At 36.2% G+C, this 22,853-nt stretch overlaps 1 protein-coding gene across 3 annotated transcripts in view; it reads right to left on the bottom strand.

Annotated features, from left to right (window-relative positions):
• FSTL5 (follistatin like 5) overlaps window positions 1-22,853 on the bottom strand; it is a gene marked incomplete at both ends in the record, with an annotated part of 542,883 nt that overhangs the window by 23,989 nt on the left and 496,041 nt on the right. For all 3 annotated transcript variants that reach the window (XM_082611409.1, XM_082611410.1, XM_082611411.1), the window contains 2 exons: window positions 9,476-9,600; window positions 13,665-13,772. In XM_082611409.1, coding sequence (XP_082467535.1) covers window positions 9,476-9,600; window positions 13,665-13,772 — 233 coding nt within the window. The remainder of the gene's footprint in view (window positions 1-9,475; window positions 9,601-13,664; window positions 13,773-22,853) is intronic.

The following is a 22,853-nucleotide window of genomic DNA, read 5'->3' as shown; positions in this document are numbered from 1 at the left end:
ATTCTTTGATTGACCCACACTAATCAATTTCTTTTTCCTACATGGGTAGCCATAGTGAGGCTACAGCTACAGATTTACAACTAAGTTAAAATGGTACAAAATATTAACTCAGGCGGATTCACAAGGAATAGTTTTTACAACCTCAAATCGCTGTAAAGACAGAGAATATCAGTGTCCCTAATGCTGTCCATCTAAAGAACCCTCACAACTATCACTAACTTTACATTTAAAATAACTTTGCTAGGGACTTCCCTGGCAGTCCAGTGGTTAAGACACCATGCTTCCACTGCAGAGGGTGCAGGTGCAATCCCTGGTTGGGGAACTAAGATCCCACATGCCATGCAGTGGAGTCAAAAAGAAAAAATAAAGTAAAATTAATTAACTTGCTTATATGGTAAGAAAAAAGAAAAGAATATGATGTATATATGACATGAGCATTTTAGCCACATTCACAGAAACTTTCTGAAATGTTCTACTGACTTCTATCATTAATTTACACATGTGTTCTCAAAGATAAAATTATTTATTTAATAGCATTGCTTTGTAGAGCTACAGTAGGAGTCTTTCATTCAAAAGGGAGGTTTATTTGGTATGATACTTGTATTTAAAATTTAAACATTTTAATAAAACATTTCTTCAAGAAAAATTCATGAATTCATAAAATTAAATGTATGGTAAAAAATATCTTCTTCCTCCAACAGAAAAATAATATATCCACTTAAAAATAGACAGAATTAGAAAGCTCAATATGCATTATTGATATCTATACACATTTTATGAGAATTAATATTGCTTTATCTGCTTGGTTCAAAATATCGCAGTGTAATCTATTGCATATACATATGGAATAGGTCCTGGCAATGTGCACATTAGATTCACGTAAGAAATTCTTTAAGTTCTCAGGATGAGCTCTGCCCCCCTCTTGTGAAGTAGTGCATTGTATAATAACTTTTGATGTATTTCTTCATGCAACTTAATTGTTATCTTAGTCTGTTTTTACTACTAAACAGAAAAAACCCAAGTAACTTAGGCGGTTATACTGTTTACTCGTTTAGGGTAAAATAAGTTTGATTTACCATTTCCATCAAAATCCCAAATCATATGTGACAGAGGGGAAAAAAGTACGTGGAAATGTGCTATGTATACACCACAGCTGTCTCCTAAGGAGAAGGCTGCCCTGTGTTTTACTGAACACTTTGGTGAGTTAGCTTAAGGACCTCTGAGGGCAGAAGCAAGAACTATTTTACTTTGCATAATAAAACTCAGGAGGCAGATCTGCAATGTAGAGTGTTTCTAAATTACATGTTATTAGTGCTTCATTGATTTCTTCAGTGAGAAATGCCATAGAATGAATCTAGTTAGAGGCTTTTATTAAATCCTAGAGCTTGGAGTCTACTAATAATACCTGTACAAACTTTTTATTTTTTAAAAATAATGAAATCCTTATATTTCAAACACAGCTTGCTTTTAAATCCACCCTTATTTCCCATACAACAAAAATATTACATAGCTAATATGGGATAGTAATCTGACCAAGTGAACATTCTGTCAAAAGAGGGGCTAGCATACTTGATTCATCCACTTTGGGCTCTTCCCTTACTAGGCTCACATAGAGCCTGTTAATACTGGGCAGAGACCAAGTGGGGAATCAGACGAGATTCTTTAACTCAAGAAATAATGAAGATAACAAACTGAACACACACACACAACACTAGGCTACAAGCAGTCGGTGATTTTCTGTCTAAGCATTTTACACTCCATGTGTGGTCTGTACCAATATGCTAAAGAAGGTGGGAAGTATTGCTTAAGATAAAAGCAAATCCAGTAACCATAATGAAAAAAGAAGAATGGCATGGACAGGTCAAAGCTTGAAAAGTATAATGTGTTTACTTCTTTAGAAATAAGATGAAGAAAGTTAGCACGTGTTATGTAGAAGAAGCTTTGCATCCTTGTAAGAATGCTGGAGGGTTTGCCAACGATGAATTGCATATGCGTGTGCATCCACACTCTTAAAAGTATATAATTTCTTTAATAAACAATCTATGACTGTCTTGTTTTTTAAGATAGTGCACTAGGCTCTGAGAATTTAGGGAACTGAGAGGTCCTGGCAGTCTAGAGTTTGTGTTTTCGCAGAGTGGAGAGGGAAGGAAGAAGCTCAGAGAAACTGGAAAAGTGAAGGTCATGGTTTCAGGATTTATAAGTGCTTCAGATATTCACTATTTAAGAGCATAGCTAGAGAGAAAAAGTTGCAACTCCTGGGATATTTAAACCCTATTTGTTTGTTAGTTTATTTCCCTGTGGGAGGAATTAGCATATAAGCATGAAGGGAGCAAAAAAATAATTGAACCTCACTGAACTGTGACTTTGCCAGATCTTTATCTAGGAACCGTGTTTGGAAACAATTTTTTTTTTTTGGAAACAATTTTAATTGCTGCTCATCATCCTGATAATATACTTTTCCTAAAAATACGTGAAACAACTCATATTTTCAATTTCTGATGTGTTTGGGCTTCACTGTAACCAGATAATTTTAGTGCTCCATCCACCTGGCCTGTCCATGAATCAAGTCACTAGTGTAGAATTGTCTTGATATATGGCCAGCCATATATGTAATTTTGCTTGAACAGATTTGATAAATTATGAGGGAGAATGATATACTTTACTAACTTTCACTTTCACGGAATGTTTATTTTTTCCCTTAGAGAAGCTTTAAGGAAACATATATCAAACCCAATCCCCTCTTAATCATTTTCTTGCTATAACTTATAAAGAAAAAGGAGTGCTAGAGACCTCTCTCCAGACTACCATGGTGCCAGCTACATGTTATTTCCTCTTTCTTCACCCCTTGAGTGGCAACATAGCCATTGGCTGTGCAGGGCTTATGGCAGATCTGACCCTGGATAATCCCTTAGCCACTTATTGCCATATTTGATTGCAATCACTCATCGACTTTTGAGGGTCCTAAAAGAGTGACTCCAGTTACCACCTTCGTCTTTTCCAGCCCACCCACATTGAAGAACAACACTGATGTCCACTTTCCATAAGATTCCTGAACTATCCAATCTGACACATTCACTGGAACCACCTTCACCTCAGGGTATGTGCTAGGGAAGAGAGGAGTATATCAGGAAGAAACTCTTGGAACATTATTTGTTTGTTTATTTGTTTGTCTTGGTTAGCAAGTCAAGCTCAGAAGAAGTCAGAGCGTGGAAACGGACATTTTCAGATTTTTATAGAAGTGCCTGTTGCTTTCAAGGTCTCCCTGTCACTGTGATTTACAGATACACTCTATTCATCTTATTGTTTATCATGTAATCATTGATTGAAACACACACACGCACACCGTTCCAACTACAACCATTAATTTTAAGACACTATACAGTCAACCAATCACCCCTAAAGAAAAATGACAATAATAAAAATATCATTTTCCCAACTGCTCCATTTTCCTCTCAAGAAAAAGGAGTACTTTAAAGGTAGATTTCTAGAGAAATGTAACCCAAAGGAACAGGAGAAGTAGTTTGAAATTCTAGACAATAAGATCAAATGTGGTGTCAAGGGTGATTTCAAGGGTAGGCAAACCTTTCAAAACATCTCAGATAGCTATAATGTTACCTAAGTTGCCATCTTCCCTTTCTATATATAGAACTAGTCCTGGGGTAGGTACGTAAATCAGAAATGATTACCTTCTTGTATTTACTATAAGCATCCTCTGTGCCAAGTTACACTGACCTACTTGAACTGGATGAGATTAAACTCCAGTTGCACTCCAATTTGAGAGTGGGCAAGAGATGAGAGAGGTGTGATTTACAGATGCTACGAGGGTCAGACTGTAAATACATCTTTTTACATCAACTGACACCCGTATTCAATTGTATCAAAGGTATTGTTTTAGTCAGTGAAAATTTTAAAGAATTTCTATTTACAGCCCTAACTAGCCCAAATGTTAGCTGTACCCTTGTATTTAGGTAAAAATATCTTGACAGTAATATTTTTTTTACCTTCCAGCTATTTTTATTCATGACAACTCGAAACCTCTAAGAAAGACTTCTGCTAACTTTTGGATTTGTTGTTGCATTACTTTGTGGCCTTCTTAGGGTCTTGCACAAAGCTTTGTCAAATCTCCCTGCTCTGAACCACACTGCCTCCTTCTAGTTCTTGCTTTCGTCCCCCCCACTACCAAAAATAAACCATTTGTGGGAGAATTATCTAAGATTTTTTGAGGGAGATCCAGTGGAATTGTTTCTTCACTCATTGCTTGACTACCTGCTACCCATGTTTCTCTTCCTATTCTGTCGATTTTCCTCACCACTCCAATCTTCATACAGAAATGTTTAAAAAATATGGTAACATGATAAATTACTGCCAAACCTATTGTTTTTCACTTCTTATAGGCAAATTCTAGCAGCACCTGCACAGAAAGTTGTAATCTTTACGTATATTACAAGAAACTGACATTTAAATTTTTCTCTCTTCAAAATGGTGTCAAAAATAAAACACAATCAATTATGTAGATGTCCGTTCCTTTTGAGATTTGATCTTTAACCCAACCATTGTAACACAACCATTTTTCTGAAAAAAATAAACTTATTTTTAAATTATTTTTAAATTTCTGGCTAGTTAAAAAATTGATAACAAAAATCATTAAATTCCCATGCACTGGTCATATCATAAAAATTTTAAGAGTAGTAGAACTATAATATTAGTCAAATATATCTATGTACATGTAATGATATAATAACTTAATTCTTTGGATTCAAATTATGAGTAAAATAATGAAACATGTTGCTTTACATTTGTAGAGCACTTTTGATTAAAAAGATAATGAATTATTTCAATTTCTATGACATTAAATAGATATAATTGACTCTTCTAAGAATTACACATGCATTTTTATTTTTAATAGTCTCTTTTAATCTTACCTATCTGGATATTTTTGTACATAGAAGATAAAATTATAAATTAAAATTCTTCTTATAAGAAATTTATATTTCTCAGGTCATTATAAAACACTCCTTTTGTAATGCATAATCTCTTCAACTTTAGAACTATGATTCATGGTTCATTAATGACTTGTTGAAATTTAAGATTTTTTCAAGAAAATTTTCTATTAACTGCCAGTCTGAAAAATGTCTGTTTAGTATACATTGCCAGTTAACTGAATGCACAATGAGTTATTAATGTGAAAAATACATCATTTATTACATATTCAATGACCTATTTTAGTTTAAAAAAGTAAGATATAAAATGTTTTATTCTTAAAAGCAAAAAGGCATATAATTTACAGTGATTTAAATCAATGTATTTCAATAAGCATCAGAAAACCATTTGTGTTATTAACTAAATTTCAAGTAATTTATATTTCCTCTAAATATTTAGGGGGTGGATTAGCCAACTCACACTCAGATGTATTAAAACTATCTAATATGGAGTTTTAATAACCTTTTAAAAATGAGTCAATGAGTATTAATCAGTCCCTTTCAGAAGCTCTGGAACTATGGGGGAGACAGGAGATCTCTCATCTTCCAGGAAGTTTAGTTTAGTTAAACTAAACTGTATTCACAGATGGAGCTAATAGACAACAGGTTTAAAGAATGGTTGCATGCTGGTCTCAAGTTTTTCTGCACCATCTCCTGGGCAAGCGGTCATATTCAAGAAAGAAACAAGGACGCCAGCTTGGTTCATTAGCCAGAGCTCAACACTTTAGTGACCATTTTGATTTAGATCAAACATATGTTGCATTGGTGTGTCTGGTTGAGCTCAGCCTAGGGCTCAAGTAATCTTCTGTTGTCTAAAGAGAAGGAATGTGTAAATATCAATAAAACCCAAAGAAGTTATTTTCATTAATAAGCTCTTATGCTATAGTATAAAATAGAAATAATGGTATGTGTCCTGGACTGTGTCACGCGGAATGGGATGGAATTCAGCTGAGGACCTGAATGAATCGGTGGTACCAGGCCATCATTCTCAGGCATTTTTAAAGTGAAAATTAATCTCCTGAAATTCAAATTCCTCAGGACACTCAGAAATGTACCTACATTAGGCTCTGAAGAATTTCTACAGTGCTGAGAACTTCAAACTGTCTTAAAAAGTGAAAAAAAAAGATTCACGTTATTTTTAAATAATGATTTAAAAATAAAATCCAAATAATGATTGATTCGTTTTTTTAAGCTACAAGTTTATCTTTTAGTATAGATATGAAGTAATTTTGTTTCTCTTAAACTCTTCAGTTTTGATTTACATTACAGACTAAACAAACCTGAAAATTATAGATAACAGAAAAAAGAAAAGAAACCAAGCAGAGGAAAAAAAAAAAACTTTTAGCAAAACTGTAGCTAATTGCAGGGTAGCCCTTTCTCCAGTGTAGATTATGAGTAGTTTTGACACTACTATTATGGTCAGCTTAATTTTCAAACGTTATGTTACTGCAGTCCCTAGAAATAATTGAAGTAAGCTGGCTTAAGTCACATTTACCAATGGCAAATGGTGCTGCTGGGGCATTCAGGCTGAGATCTGCCTAACAGGAGATATAAGTCCTTCTTCCTATTTACTGCTTCCACACACACCATTCCTGTGTGCTTGATGCCGTGCTGGCAGCCTGTCAAATCTTGTGTTAGACGCTGAGAAATCAGGTACATAAGAAATACCTTCTTCCCTCAATGCTATGTAGTCTGGTTTAGGAAAGAGTGTAACACTTCCTTCTTTATTTCCATTCTTGTGAGAAACATGAATTAAGTGCCTACCAGTTTTGAGGCACTAAGTATATAAAATCCTGATGCATGTCCAGAAGGTTTTCAGACACAGGAGATATAAATTATTTGAAATGAGAGAGTAGCAACTGTATAAATTATTTGAAATGACAGAGTAGCAATCTGAGAGAAATGCAGATTAATGTGATGAGGGGTCAGAGGAAGAAAACTAATATTAATTAAATGCATATTATGTGTCAGACCTTCTGCCTGGCCTGGAATATACACTCAACACAATAGTCAGAAAATAGTCTCAAATTCTGTTCAAGACAATTCTTAAAGAGAGCAATCTCAGGACACAAGCCACATTTAGGTAGGAAAAAATGTTCCATGAATTGGTAAGAGAAAAGACCATATCTATCCTTCAGGTTTTCCTGATGTGGAAAAGATCCCCATTATGTTAAAAATACTTTTCATATTTAACAGTTTAGTTTTTGAAACGCATGCTAATTTTTACTCTTACTTTTCACTTTAGCAGTAGGGATAATTACTGTGAAATGTAATAGGAATTATGATGACCATTCACATTCATTAAAATGGAACTCTATATGCTGGTAGAATTGCTATAATTTAATATAGAATTCTGACAAGTATTGGCAAAACACCTATACATTTGACTATATATCCCTAAAAGAAATAAAGACATTTAAAAATATCCTCAAGCATACTTTTCAGTGTTTCTCACAATATATATAAATAACTGAAATAAAATTTTGCCTTACGTGTGTTCAAATTATTTGCATGTTCCTCTAATTATTATTAGCTCCAACTTCAGCTCTGTAGTAATCATTTCGACCCTCAAGAGATGTTATGTTCTGACAGCATATTATACAATACATACAAGCCCAGAATCACACATGGTATTCACTGCATCCAGACAAAGTTAAACTCCTGCCTCTAGTAGCAAATTTACCCTAATGATCCAATTTACCTGTTATAGGGGAAAAGAAATACCTCAAATGGTATACTATTAACCATATGTGTCATAGATATAGGAATTTTGACCCAAATAATTGTGTTAATAGTGCATTTAAAAAAATAAGCAAAGTTGATAATAGTATATTAAATACAGTAATAGGGAATAGGAGAATGAGATAAATAAAAGCAAATGTTACATATTAAATTATTTATCAATAATAATTTATCAGTAACTTGAAAATAACAAAAAGATATTTATTAAACATAACACTCAATGCCAATTAAATAAAATTTTATCCTCAACAGATAAGTAAAAGAACAATATATATATATATTTTAGATATTACCTCAAGAGGAGCCATTTTCAGTTTCTCTGCTGATTTCTTCAGTCTCTTAACTATTATAGTGCTTGCACTCAGACCTAAAGATTATTACTTTTTTTTTTTTTTTTTTTTTTTTTTTTCTTTTTGCGGTATGCGGGCCTCTCACTGCTGTGGCCTCTCCCGCTGCGGAGCACAGGCTCCGGACGCGCAGGCCCAGCGGCCACGGCCCACGGGCCCAGCCGCTCCGCGGCACATGGGATCCTCCCAGACCGGGGCACGAACCCGCACCCCCCGCATCGGCAGGCGGACTCCCAACCACTGCGCCACCAGGGAGGCCCCCTAAAGATTATTACTTTAATGCAAATGTAAATACTTTTCAAATATGCTGCATTTTCAATAAGTTCTACTTATTTTCCATAAAAACATTGTGACAGTATATTATAATTTTTAATCACTTTATTGCTGAGCACGTAATAGGTGTTCTGAAAATAATAGTTGCTTGACAAATATATTAAACTCTTTGAAAACATATACTTGGCTGTCCAAAGAACAGTTTCTATATCATATCTTGACTGTGAGCCCCGATTCTAATTTATGAATCTCCCTTTTTATTTTTGCAAGTTGAATTTTTCACTCTTTCAGAATTCTTACGACTCCAACTTTTAGACAAGAAAATTTTCACGTTAATTCAAGAGAAACAAATATACACAAGAACCAAATAATGGCTCATATAACATATCTGAAGCAGTTTCCTCCCCTCCAAATTCCCTTGAAATAGAGAATAAAATATTAGTTTGGTTCAGATTCACTAACATTGCTAAGCAATACTTTAAATACTTCAATAAAGTATCAGGAGACACAGTATTAGAAATTGTGAATATCCAAAGTTTCCCCCGTTAAGTATTTAAACCACTTCTGTGAACCTTTAGAGTGATGTCATTAGGAGTTATTACTTTTTTACCTCTTGTGAACACATAGAGAGATATAACACACCCACACATTTTCTCAAAGTGCAGACCTCACACATTTCATTTCAACGTACTATACTCCCTGATACAATGCTATATTCATTTCTCTATGGGCAAAACAATACAAGAATGTTCTTATAATATGTTGAATAGATGTTGATGCGAGTGGCCTGCTTCTCTGAAAGGAACTCAGGCTAAGTTCGAACATCAGCATTTTGCAAAAGCCTAATCCGAATACCTTAAGAGCAATTTGCCAAAGTATTAACCGTAAGATTGATTTAAAAATGCAAGCATAGCTTTATAGATTCACTTCTCAATTACACATAAGAGGGAAGAAAAGACAGGAAATTCATCACTAATGTTGCTCAATAAAAGTTCATCAAGCAGACGAGACAGAGCTACAGTACAATTTTGTGTATATTTGTGGTATAACTGAATTTTTCTTTTGGCGATTTCCTGTGGCTTTCTACCAAGATTAGAGAGAAATGTACAAGTCAATGCTCGTCTGAGCACTCACCTCACGTGGGTGATGAGGAGGGTGGCGGTGGGGATGAAGAAGTCATCAGCTCGGTCGAACTGCTTTCCCACAGGCTGGGTGTGGATGGTGTGATGTGGCGCATCCCCGCTGGCCAGGGTTATCACCTAAACACAACACCACATTTAGATCTTGGCCGTGCAGGCCCTTAATGGGATCAGAGATGAAATAAATCTCTGGAAGTTGTTTGCACAGGCTCTTTGTTTTCAACCTCAAAATTAGTACATTGTTAAGCACATTGCAATTCTGCGTTTGCTTATTTCCAGTGTAAAAGTTTCTAAAAGAAAAAAATGGGAAACATCTTTTTCTTGAACAATTTCTGCCTAAAAGATAAAATAAATATACATATAGGTAACTTCTGCATTATAAAAATGTTATTGCTATAATAAGAAATATGAAATCAAGCGTACACATGACATAAATGAGATGCTGGCTTTCTTTTCTTTCTTCCTTCTTCCCTCCCTCTCTTTCTCTCTCTCCCCCTTCCTTCCTTCTTTCCTTCCGTCCTTCCATCCATCCTTCACAACTTGATTGAGGAATAAATGATATATTAAAAAAAAAACCTCCCCCTCCTATACAACAGAGTTGTAAACATAGGACAGAAAACTCTAAAATATATCATTTGAAATACTTTTGCTCTTAGAAATCTTAGAATAGATTATATATTTTAAAATTTTCCCTTTTATAAACTGAAAATGATAAATTTGAGTAAGTTTTAATCAAAGAGGTCTCTTCTAACTATTGGTCATTAATTGGTTTTTAAAACTTTCATAGTTCATTAAAGAAGAGATCACTACATTTAAGCTCTTTTATCCCTTATATCCCATTTTGCATGAAATTCTATCAGTTCTTTCTTCTGATTTCTCATACCTTCACAGCTGTCCTATTGTCCCTGCTGCACAGCCACTGTGCTGTGTTAGCTTTTTAAAGTATTTTCCTGCCTTTATTTTACCCCTTTTAAATCCTTTCTACATATGGGCACCAAATCAAACTTCTTAAACTTTTGACTGCCTAAGTTAAATAGACTTTCTTCCCTCAAAACGGAGTGTCTTCCTTTGGTTTTTAGGACAGAAGGAGATAGCATTTTTAGTTTTAGATATTTTTTTACCCTAAAAGGTTAATTTTTGTTAATTGCAATAAGCATAATTTCGTTGAGTTACATTGGGAATTGCCAAGTTCAATAAAATAGAGTAATTATTATAATAGTCAAGAAAGGCTCAGTCATGTTACAGTCACAAACCAAAACAAAGCAGAAACAAATCTTTACTTCTTTACTACTTACTTCTTTACTTTTTAATAATAAAGACTTTTGTTTCATACCTCTTACTTTCCTAGAGGGCTTTGGCAGGATATCTATTGTTTTTAGTGTTTTTAATTCCATTTTCCATGAGGAAAGAGCAGCTAACTACCTTGAATGTTTCCATTCATGAAAGACCTCTTTTGTCAAAACTAATCATATGGCCTCACCCAACCAAAAGAAGCCCCCCACCCACCATGTGTCCAGAGGAAGAGAGAACCAAAGTATGTGATAACGCTTTAAAGACACGCTACCTATTTTATTAATGAGTAACAGTGAGAAAGTCCTCACTGGATTTTAGCCATTCATAATTATGCCTATAAGACTTTAATAAAACTCAACAGGGGTAATAACAATGGAACTCCCCAAATTTTCTTCCCTTTAGGTTGTATAGAGGTACATAATTCTCAAGCTGCATGTACATGTATTTGAAATTAATAATACTTAGACTGATGGCAGCAATAATAATACTTATTGAGAGCTTGCTATGGGCCAGGTAACACACTATAATGTGTGCATTGCATCCCAAACTTACTGATGCAAAAATATTTCACGCCACTGAAGGCAGATTAACTGGACCTCTCTTCTGTGCTTGGCACCGTCCTAGGTTGTAAAAAATACAAAGCCACTTCCCCAGTTCCCTTCAGTCTGGACTTTGATGGGTTGAGGTCCTTCTTGCTGCTGGAATTGAGCAGGGAGTGGTGAATTGCCAGGTTTGGGACTGAGCTCACTGAAGGACACAGATTGATCTGTGATGCACCTCAGTCAATAAGTCCAATCTTGCAACAATTCTGAACTCATTTCTAACAGCATCCTGCTGCTGGCCTGTCATTATGTGATGCCTGCTGCAAACCCAGAGCTACCACCTCCCACTGTCACCCCATCTGGCTGGGTCCTACTTCCTGGCCAATGGAAGAACACAAGGACTTTATTCCAAGTTGCATCCTGGGGATATTTTCTTCTCTAATTGTTGTGCGTTTACAAGACATTACATACAGGTTGCAAAACTGTGCAGATGACAGACTAATGAGTTTTAGAGTTTTACAGAATTTCTTAAGCTTTCATAAGATATAAGTGCCCTTTATAAAGAAAAACATACTTATAGGCATAATTATGAATGGCTAAAAACATACTATAATTAATTAATTATAATTAATTATAAATGTCACAGAGAATAATACATATTGCTTTCATAATCGACAAAGATGTACAGATTTAATTATACTCAACAGGAAAACACAAAGGAGGGCTTTCAGATCCTTGATAAAATGTTTTGCACCTTCAAGGGTAAGAGGGTCCCATTATAAAATATAACATAGTAGGGCTAAAAAGTTACTCCTAGCCCTCAAGACCTGGCATCAATTTCTCTTTCCAGTCTAATCTTTCACCATCATGGCACAGGGACACTCTAGCAAAAATGAGAACTTGACCATGTTTTTGGTTTCAATTCAATTTCTCCAGAGGAAAATCTGTTCCTCTTTCAAACAAATCTCAAATCCCATTTCTTTCGAAGATATTTTCTGGTAATCCTGTTGGGAGACAATTATCCATAAATATCTTGACATTTCCGCAGAGTCAAGTCTCTCTGAGCAAAAAAAAACACGCCACCTTGGTTAAAGGATGATGGTGCAGCAAAAATGCCTTTGGAAGCTAGAGATAGAGTATTTCTCCTGAGAGATTTAGAGACTTAATTCCTCTGAGCCAGTTACTGAGGTGCCAGGGTACTGACCTTCCCCTCTTCTCCCTGGAGAAGATTTGCATGCTTTCCAGACTAATAATCTCTTCTCTCTCACATGAGATGGTGGGTTGAGGTGCTAGCAGTCAAAAATAACTTAGAGACACATGATTCCAGGCTCCTCCTGCAGTAGGACTGTGCTGGTCATAAAGGGTGACACTAGCCTCACCACATCACCCCATAGGGGTTGGGGTCAGAGAATAAATACTAACAGGCTGCATGGGTAAGAAACGGTCTGTTCTCTGATCCAGAGACCCTGTGTTTCCTGTCAGTCTGTCTATCATCTATGATCTATCTATCTATCTATCTATCACCTATTTATCATCTATCCATCTTATACATACATAAATACCCACACACACACTCTTCATGTAAATAAGTCTTGTTGTATGTCGTATTTTAAGAGTAATTCTCAGTTCTTACATTTTATTTTATATTTTCAGTTGTGAAACTAACCTTTCACTTCCACCCACCAAGAATTTAAAAAATTCACTAAATCTTATTAGCATAATTTTTATTAGACATTCAGAGAAAAAGAACCTGTTTTTAGATGGCTGGACAATGTGTGGGAAATTTCTCATCAACTCTACAGATAGTCAGTGTCAAAATGTGTATATATGTATATATACCTCTATCTGTCAATTTCTCATGTAAACAATTTCAAAACATAAGCCAATTTCACAAAAATGACAGTACATATTCCCAATTAGAAATGAACCTGCACTCAGATAGTAAAGTACTATGTGTTTGGAGAATACTGGGGACCTGCTTTGAGACTCTGTCTAACTCTCCTGGTCTCTTTCTCACAGGACCCACCTTCCAGGCCCCATTTAAAAGAGATGGAAACAAGGAAATTCTCATGAAAATTCGAGGGAGGTAGGAAACGTAAATCATAATATTTTTTTCTTAATGGCTTTAGCTTTGTCATCGTAGGTTATTCTTTTTGCATATAAATCTAATGTTTGGAATGTCTGAACTAAAATATTTTCCAAGAAAAGAAGTACTTGAGAATCAATATTTTTTTCCCTTACTGTGAAGATCTAGGTGGAAGAATATCATTGTTAAATGGTTATGTGTCCAATTAGATACTGAAAGGTTTAAAGATCATTATTTTCTCTAATATACTGAAATGTACTTACCTGTAGCATTGGAGAAGTCTTTTCCATGGTACCCCAGCTTAGCACCCAGACCTGATCATGTGATTTGTCGTAGTGTAGTTTAACAGGGATGGGATCTGTGCTTACTGCCTGTAATAGAAAGAAGTTGAAAAAGTTTTCAGATGGAAATATTAGTTTAAAACTAGGCCAAAAATTATAGAAAAATCCAAGAGTTTAGATGTCAGATTAAAAAGGTATGTAGCCAATTATCTAATTTTCTAAACCTTTATTTGATTAATTTGGAAATATGATACTTTACTCAAATATATTTTTGCACAATTTTATATAGTCTTACATTCATTCATTACCTATGCAAATTGTGTTTAATGGAGAAGCTATTTAGAAACTCAAGATATAAATGATTAATATGTGCATTTTAATCAACTGTTGAGTACAGGTAAGAACTATATTTATACTGTTAGATTTTTCTATCCCACTGCTGGTTATGAGATTTGACCATTTATAATGCTAAAATGCCAACAATCTGATATATGGTTGTAACTCTAATAACAGATTACCTAATTTAGTTTCCTTAATGAGAAGTCTAAAGCCACAGAAAAAGAAGCAATTTTTTGTATCGTACTTGATATGGTAAATGTATTTTTCTGCTAATATTTATAATATCTAGCATTTACTGAAAACAAAACTTCCAAAACGCACATTGCTGCCAGAAAGTTATTTCACTCACGTTAATTCCAAGCTATTTATATCATAAGCTAATACCTTTTTGAAGTAATTTCCTGTAATATTAATAGTTGCACATTTTCTAATTTAATAACATAGAACAAATTGTTTTCAATAAAACAACCTTTATCCAATATTGAAAACATTTCTTTCCAAGCTCTATTGAATATCCTTAGAGAATTTCCCAAGTCCTAGTTTATAATGTAATTCTCTTCTCAGTGGATTAAATGTAAACTATAGTTGTAGTTTATATAGAGATTCATATTTTAACTAACACTTTGGCAATTTAGTCTTACTAAAGTATTTCTTTTCTGAAATCTTGCCCTATATTTTATCTATTTAAAATTCTCAATATTCTTGGATTAGAATTAATTACTGGATTTCTGAAAAGACCTATTTAAGCATTTCTGTATTAGTGTCCTCACCCCTTTCTTTCTGGCTAACAGAGCCACGATAACATTTTGGGTTCAGGTGGGCAGTGATATTCTCAGGGAAGGTAGCCCACCTGAGGACCAGCAGAGATTTAAGACAATGACTAATCTTGTTCCCTTTTGACAAGTGTGAAATTTCCCAGACTCTCTAGAGGTGAGGGATAGTCACATGGCATATCCTAGTTTACACATTGTGAAGATTAAGGTGATGAATAATTTCTGAGAGTGAAGCATTTCCATCGAAAGAGACAATAGCAGTAGGAGACCTCCACGCACCACACTTTCTCCTTCTTCCTGCTTTGAATGCTGTCAGATGAGGATATTAAGCCTCAATTTCTAAAGCCATTTTGAGGTCATGAAACAATAAGCTTAAGAAGGAAAAAACACCACTTTGAGGATTTAGCAGGAGAAATATGAAAAGAGACTGAATTCTCCATGATAGTCTTGAATTGCTGCACAAACCTAGAATAACTATCCCGAGACTTGATGTTATTTGGGATAACTATACAGTTCTATTGCTTGAGGAATAGCTGGTCTGGTATTTGGTGAATCGTACTCAAGTGAATGCCAGACGTTTCATTTTGATTCTTCATGTACTGATCAATAATTTCAACGGGTATATAGCAAAAGAGCCATCATTAATCATTACACTAATAACAAAGCAGTAAGATTCCTTGGATTTTTCATATTTTTCCCTTTATATGTTAAACCTGATCCATGTAGGATTATAATAGCCTACTTTGCGTGCAACTTAAAATGGAATAATCTTTAGGCATTTAAAATGTTAAAGACAAAATAGTTCAATAGGCAACAAAAGCAGCAATAACAAAAAGACCTCATTGTTAATCAATTGTTAGGATATGGTTATAAAAATAGCAAAGATCCTTAGATAACTTTATAAAGTAGGGAACAATTTGAATAAACATTTTCAGTTTGCTAGCTCTCATAAATTTATTTCCTTTTCACTTGGCCCTTCATAAATATTATCTTGTAAGGACATACTACAATCCATAGGTTCTGTTAATGTCCCCATAAGACGTGATAAGAAAACTGAGACACTTATCTTACCAGTAGTCATCCAGCCAGTGAACAGCAAGCCTGGGATTTGGGTCTGTGTTCTTTCCCAAAGTGGGAACCTCCCTACCTATGAAAGACCGTTCTTCCTAGTTGACAGTTTCATTCCTGACAATGTGTGCATATGTTGCCCTCTTATTTATGCTTCATAGATAAGAAACATTCTTTTAGGTTTTTTTCTTTTGGAGGGTGAAGAGAAACCCATGGGACCCAAGGATATGCAGTATCATTTGTATAAGCAGTACAATCCCAGGGGAGAATCACTGACAGGCAGTATACACCATGCTTATGAGCATGTATTCTGAAGCTGACTTCAAATCTTAGCGTCTTCATTTAAATTTAAATAATAATAATAATAATAACAACTTGGGAACTTACTAATGTTTTCTGTGGCTCAGTTTCCTCTATAATAAAATGGAGACAGTAATAACACCTACTTCAAAGGGTCGTTGTAAATATTGGGTGAGGTAGTAAATATAAAGTGCTCAGGTATGCCTGATGAATGCTAAACATGATGGAAATACCACTGCTCCTACGGTTAGAAAAACTAACTGAACTAGAGTATTTTCATGACAGCACTATAGTGTTTTAGAGATGTAATGCCCGTATTTAGCAAATGAAGAAACTAGAAGAGGATATTTACTTTAATAATCACAGTCTCTGTCCTGGAAGAGTTTATAGGTGAGAGGGTGAAAGAAGAATTTAAAATAACTTGATGCATGTCACAAAATAAAAATAAGGGTCAAATACCTTGGAAGATCAGAGGAAGAAGTACAGAGCAGGATGGGGGAGAAGAGGAAGTGATGCTTTAATTGAGCCTTAAAGTATAAACATTTTCTTTTATAAATGGCAGGACAGAGACAATTTTTTATTTACCTTATTTTTTTTAATTGGGATATATTTGCTTTACAATGTTGTGTTAGTTTATGCTGTACAAAAGAGTGAGTCAGCTATATGTATACCTATATCCCCTTCCTCTGTGTCTCCCTTCCACCCCTCCCATCCCACCCTGCTAGGTCATCACAGAGCACCGGGCTGAGCTCCCTGTGCTACACTGCAGGTTCCCACGGCTATAACTTGACAAATGGTAGTGTATTTTTTAAAGTTAAGTTATGAGAATATATTTCAGGAGGTGTCAGAAGGCAGTTCACAATTAAATTCCTTCAAATAAGTGAAGATATACGTTTTTGAAGGAAGAAGATATCAATTTTCAAAACAACTTCAGAATTTGAAAGGAAAAATCTATTTACAAGTTTTCAAGTGTGCAGATACAAAACGTTTTACGGAGGAAATGCTGACATGGTTTTCAGCAAGGAAATCATACAACAATGACAAAAATATGTGCAAACAACCGTACTCAGGGTCATCTTTCTATAACCCAATTTTCAGTCAAAAACCAAAAATTTTCCTGGTGTATACTTAAATGGCCAATGTTTTGAAAGGGATAAATTACACGTGTTGACTTTTATAAAATATCTTCTGCTCTACTTTGGAAATTACTCTAAACGTTCAATTTAGAACATTAGCTTCTGAAAAAGAGAAAGGCACTATATTTGACACACACAAGAAATTCGTGCCACAAGTAAGCCTGTAAGCCTGTGTTATAAAACAGATCTTATTTTTGAAAAAGACTGTATAGAGTCTATTATCCTTAATGGTCCTCTTTCTCCTCTACTTCCCATCCTCACGCCCCGGCTGGACCTGCCTTCCAAACGCTGAGCCCTTTGCAGCTCCTGCCCTGCTCAGACCACACAGGGGGCCTCTATCACCTCCAACCTCATCTCCTGGTTTCCACCTTTCAACTTTCTACTCGTCCACTTTCTCGACAGATTTGTCAGAGTGCTTTGTTTTCTTTTCTTTTCTGGTGAGCATTAGGCAGATCATGGCACCAATTGGCTCAAAACACAATGTCTTCTCATTTCCCTCAGAGTAAAAGCCAAAAGCCCTTATAATGACCTGTCTCTCCAGGTCTTCTTTCTCAGATCCTTCACCTTCCAGGCTCCCCACGATGGCTCCAATCCAGATGCTGTGGCTTCCTTGCTGTTCATCCAACATGCCGATCACGCTTCTATTTTTGGAGGCTTTTCCCCAGAACCAACCTCCTTCTCCAGATAACCAAGTGTCTACTTCTTGGACACCTTTGTTGAGAACTCACCTTGTGGGCGAGGCCAGCATGACCACTCTATTTAATACTGTAACCAGCCTGCCCTTCATCTTTAACTTTCCCAATCCCACCTGGTCTGCTCTGCCATTTTACCTTTTCCAGTGGCACTGACCACTTTCCATACTGTAGAATTTACATATCATTTTTAGTATTCTTATTTTTTGTTGTTTGTCTCTATCCAGTGGGCTCTAGGTTCCAAGAAACCAGGCCTTTTGTGTTTGTTTAGCTCAATGGTATCACTTATGCACTTAGAACAGTAACTTGTAAACTGTAGTATTCAATATATAATTAATGAACATCTACATCTACTTCATTGGGAAAAGCAAATTGCAAAATTGAACAACATGACAAAAGGCATTATAAGTAAGATCATGATTATTACTTTATATAACAAAGACAACTACACTCTGCACTAGGCTTGTTATGAACAAAGTTTTTCTCTAAATATTTTACAAATACAAATTAGTTTTTTAATCTTCTTGACAGTTGTTTTGTTGACGTGTACACTATTGATATTTGTAAAGATAAAAGTAAACAAAAGACTAAGGGTGCCAATGTCCATCCCTACAGACTATAAAATTCCCACTCTCCTCTCAAGATAACTTCATACCCACCATCCAATATACAGATAAATTCAGGTCTCCAACTTTGGTCCATATGTTAAATATTTATAAAATGTAATATGATTTTTTTAAGATAAAAATTAAAATAAACAATGTCTTGGGATTCCCTTCCCACAACTAGTCATTTTTCATTGCCCTTGTGTTGCATACATTTTGTTTGGAGACCATTAGTGTAAATATTTTTTGTTTCTGCAGCCATCAAGCATTTATCAAGGAAAACGATGTAAATGTTCAAGAATATGTGATTGGGAAAAAGCATTGCACATATGCTTATCTTTCACCTCAAAATTACCTTCTGTGCATAGAATCCTCAATTAGTACTTAGTATAATTTGCATTTGAGTACCAATATTATTTTGCTAGAAAAATTGTTTTCAATCTTTGCCTTGAGAAGCTCACAGAAATGAGCCTTATTCACAGCAGGTGCTTTGAACTGCCCCATAATAGAACAAAGGGGCTCATTTTTGATCTATTGAATGATTCTGTGAGACTTTGTTTAAATAAAATTTTCTGATACTATAGTTTGGAAATTTCTCTCCATCCCATAAACACTGTAATTTTCTGTACACAGTAGCCTTTGCTTGGCCTGGTGATATTCAGATAATTAAGCCACAATCTTTCTTCCAAAGATTTATTGATTTATGAGACATATTCAGAAGTATCCTTCAAATAACTTAATATTTTGTTATTGTAATTAATAGTAGTCTAAATATTCAGATCCTAGAATATTTCTTATTTTCCCATGTAAGTACCATTTTCAGTGTTATATTATCATGATGAATTATCTTCTTATCCTATTCCTTTGTAAAAATGTGTAAAATATACTACACAATGTAATAACAAAAAGGTTTTATCTGTTGTAGCTTTATAAAGATATTGATATTTTTAAATATTTTAAAACATTGTTTCAAACACTGAATAAGGATACAACTTACTTATAGTATGAATTCTTTTTTTTTCTTTGTAGATCTATAAATTTTAACTCCCTCATAATCCCAACATACCTAGTGTGATACAAAGTTATCAGTATTAGAGACCTTCAAGATGGCAGAATAAGACATGGAAATCACCTTCCTCCCCACAAATACATCAGAAATACATCTACACGTGGAACAACTCCTACAGAACACCTACTGAAAGCTGGCAGAATTCCTCAGACCTCCCAAAAGGCAAGAAACTCCCCACGAACCTGAGGAGGGCAAAAGAAAAAAGAAAAAACAGAGACAAAAGAATAGGGACGGGACCTGCACCAGTGGGAGGGAGCCGTGAAGGAGGAAAGGTTTCCACACACTAGAAGCCCCTTCGCGGGCGAAGACTGAGGGTGGCAGAAGGGGGAAGCTTCAGAGCCACGGAGGAGAGCGCAGCCACAAGGGTGTGGAGGCCAAAGCGGAGAGATTCCCTCACAGAGGATCGGTGCCGACCAGCACTCACCAGCCCGAGAGCCTTGTCTGCTCACCTGCCGGGGCGGGCAGGGCTGGGAGCTGAGGCTCGGGCTTCGGAGGTTGGATCCCAGGGAGAGGACTGGGGTTGGATGCATGAACACAGCCTGAAGGGGCTATTTCGCCACAGCTAAATGGGAGGGAGTCCAAGAAAAAGTCTGTAACTGCCTAAGAGGCAAGAGACCATTGTTTCCTGGTGCGCGAGGAGAGGGGATTAAGAGCACCACCTAAACGAGCTCCAGAGACGGGTGCGAGCCGCAGCTATCAACGCAGACCCCAGAGACGGGCATGAGACACTAAGGCTGCTGCTGCCACCACCAAGAAGCCTGTGTGTGAGCACAGGTCACTATCCACACCACCCCTCCCGGGAGCCTGTGCAGCCCACCACTGCCAGGGTCCTGAGATCCAGGGACAACTTCCCTGGGAGAACGCACGGCACACCTCAGGCTGGTGCAACGTCACGCTGGCCTCTGCCGTCGCAGGCTCACCCCGCACTCCATACCCCTCCCTCCCCCTGGTCTGAGTGAGCCAGAGCCCCCGAATCAGCAGCTCCTTTAACCCTGTCCTGTCAGAGCGAAGAACAGACGTCCTCAGGCGACCTAATGTAGAGGCAGGGCCAGATCCAAAGCTGAACCCCAGGAGTTGTGTGAACAAAGAAGAGAAAGGGAAATCTCTCCATGCAGCCTCAGGAGCAGCAGATTAAATCTCCTTAATCAACTTGACGTACCCTGTATCTCTGGAATACCAGAATAGACAACAAATCAGTCCAAAAACTGAGGCGGTGGACTTTGGGAACAACTGTAGACTTGGGGTTTGCTTTCTGCATCTAATTTGTTTCTGGTCTTCTGTTTATCTTAATTTAGAATTTAGAGGTTATTATCACTGGTAGATTTGTTTATTGATTTGGTTGCTCTCTTCTTTATATATATATATATTTTTTTTTTCTTTTTCTCTTTTTGTGAGTGTGCATGTCTATGCTTCTTTGTGTGATTTTGTCACTATAGCTTTGCTTTTACCAGCTGTCCTAGGATATGGTCTGTCCTTTTCTTTTCTTGGTATAGTTTTTAGTGCATGTTATCATTGGTAGATTTGCTTTTTGGTTTGGTTGCTTTCTTCTTTCTTTCTCTTTTTTTTCTTTTTTTTATTATTTTTAATTCTTTAATTTTTAATATATATTTTTTATTTTAATGACTTTATTTTCTTTTTTTCTTCCTTTCTTTCTTTTTGTCTCCCTTTTTTTTCTTAGCCATGTCGCTGACAGGCTCTTGGTGCTCTGGCCAGGTGTCAGGCCTGAGCTTCTGAGGTGGGAGAGCCAAGTTCAGGATATCAGTCCACCAGAGACCTCCCAGCCCCATGTAATATCAAACAGCAAAAGCTCCCCAGAGATCTCCATGTCAATGCTAAGACCCAGCTCCACTCAACGACCAGCAAGCTACAGTGCTGGATGCATTATGCCAAACAACTAGCAAGACAGGAACACAACTCCACCCATTAGCAGAGAGGCTGCCTAAAATCATGATAATGTCACAGACACCCCAAAACACACCAGCAGACACGGTCCTGCCCACCAGAAAGACAAGATTCAGCCTCAATGACCAGAAAGACAAGATCCAGCCTCATCCACCAGAGAACAGGCACCAGTCCCCTCCACCAGGAAGCCTACACAAGCCACTGAACCAACCTTAGCCACTAGGGGTAGACACCAAAAACAATGGGAATTATGAACCTGCAGCCTGCGAAAAGGAAACCCCAAACACAGTAAGTTAAACTAAATGAGAAGACAGAGAAACACACAGCAGATGAAGGAGCAAGGTAAAACCCACCAGACTAAACAAATGAAGAGGAAAAGAGCAGTATACCTGAATAAGAATTCAGAGTAATGATAGTGAAGGTGATCCAAAATCTTGGATATAGAATGGAGAAAATAAATGTTTAACAAGGACCTAGAAGAATTAAAGAGCAAGCAAACAGTGATGAACAACACAATAAATGAAATTTAAAATACTATAGAAGGAATCAGTAGAAGAATAACTGAGGCAGAAGAATGTATAAGTGACCTGGAAGATAAAATAGTGGAAATAACTACCACAGAGCCGAATTAAGAAAAAAGAATGAAAAGAATTGAGGACAGTCTCAGAGACCTCTGGGACAAAATTAAACACACTGAAATTCAAATTATAGGTGTCCCAGAAGAAGAAAAAGAGAAAAAAAAAAGGGGACTGAGAAAATATTTGAAGAGATTATAGTTGAAAACTTCCCTGAGAAAGGAAATAGTCAATCAAGTCCAGGAAGTGCAGAGAGCCCCATACAGGATAAATCCAAGGAGAAACACGACAAGACACATATTGATCAAACTATCAAAAGTTAAATACAAAGAAAATATATTAAAAGCAGCAAGGTAAAAACAACAAATAACACACAAGGGAATCCCAATAAGGTTAACAGCTGATCTTTCAGCAGAAACTCTGAAAGCCAGAAGGGAGTGGCAGGACATATTTAAAGTGATGAAAGGGAAAAAAACTATAATCAAGATTACTCGACACAGCCAGGATCTCATTCAGATTTGATGGAGAAATTAAAATCTTTACAAACAAGCAAAAGCTAAGAGAATTCAGCACCACCAAACCAGCTTTACAACAAATGTTACAGGAACTTCTCTAGGCAGGAAATACAAGAGAAGGAAAAGACCTACAATAACAAACCCAAAATAATTAAGAAAATGGTAATAGGAACATACATATTGATGACTACCTTAAA

This window comes from Mesoplodon mirus, assembly GCF_964341445.2.
Source record: "Mesoplodon mirus genome assembly, chromosome: 2".
Taxonomy (NCBI): Eukaryota; Metazoa; Chordata; class Mammalia; order Artiodactyla; family Ziphiidae; genus Mesoplodon; species Mesoplodon mirus.
This window is presented reverse-complemented; position numbering and strand designations above follow the sequence as displayed.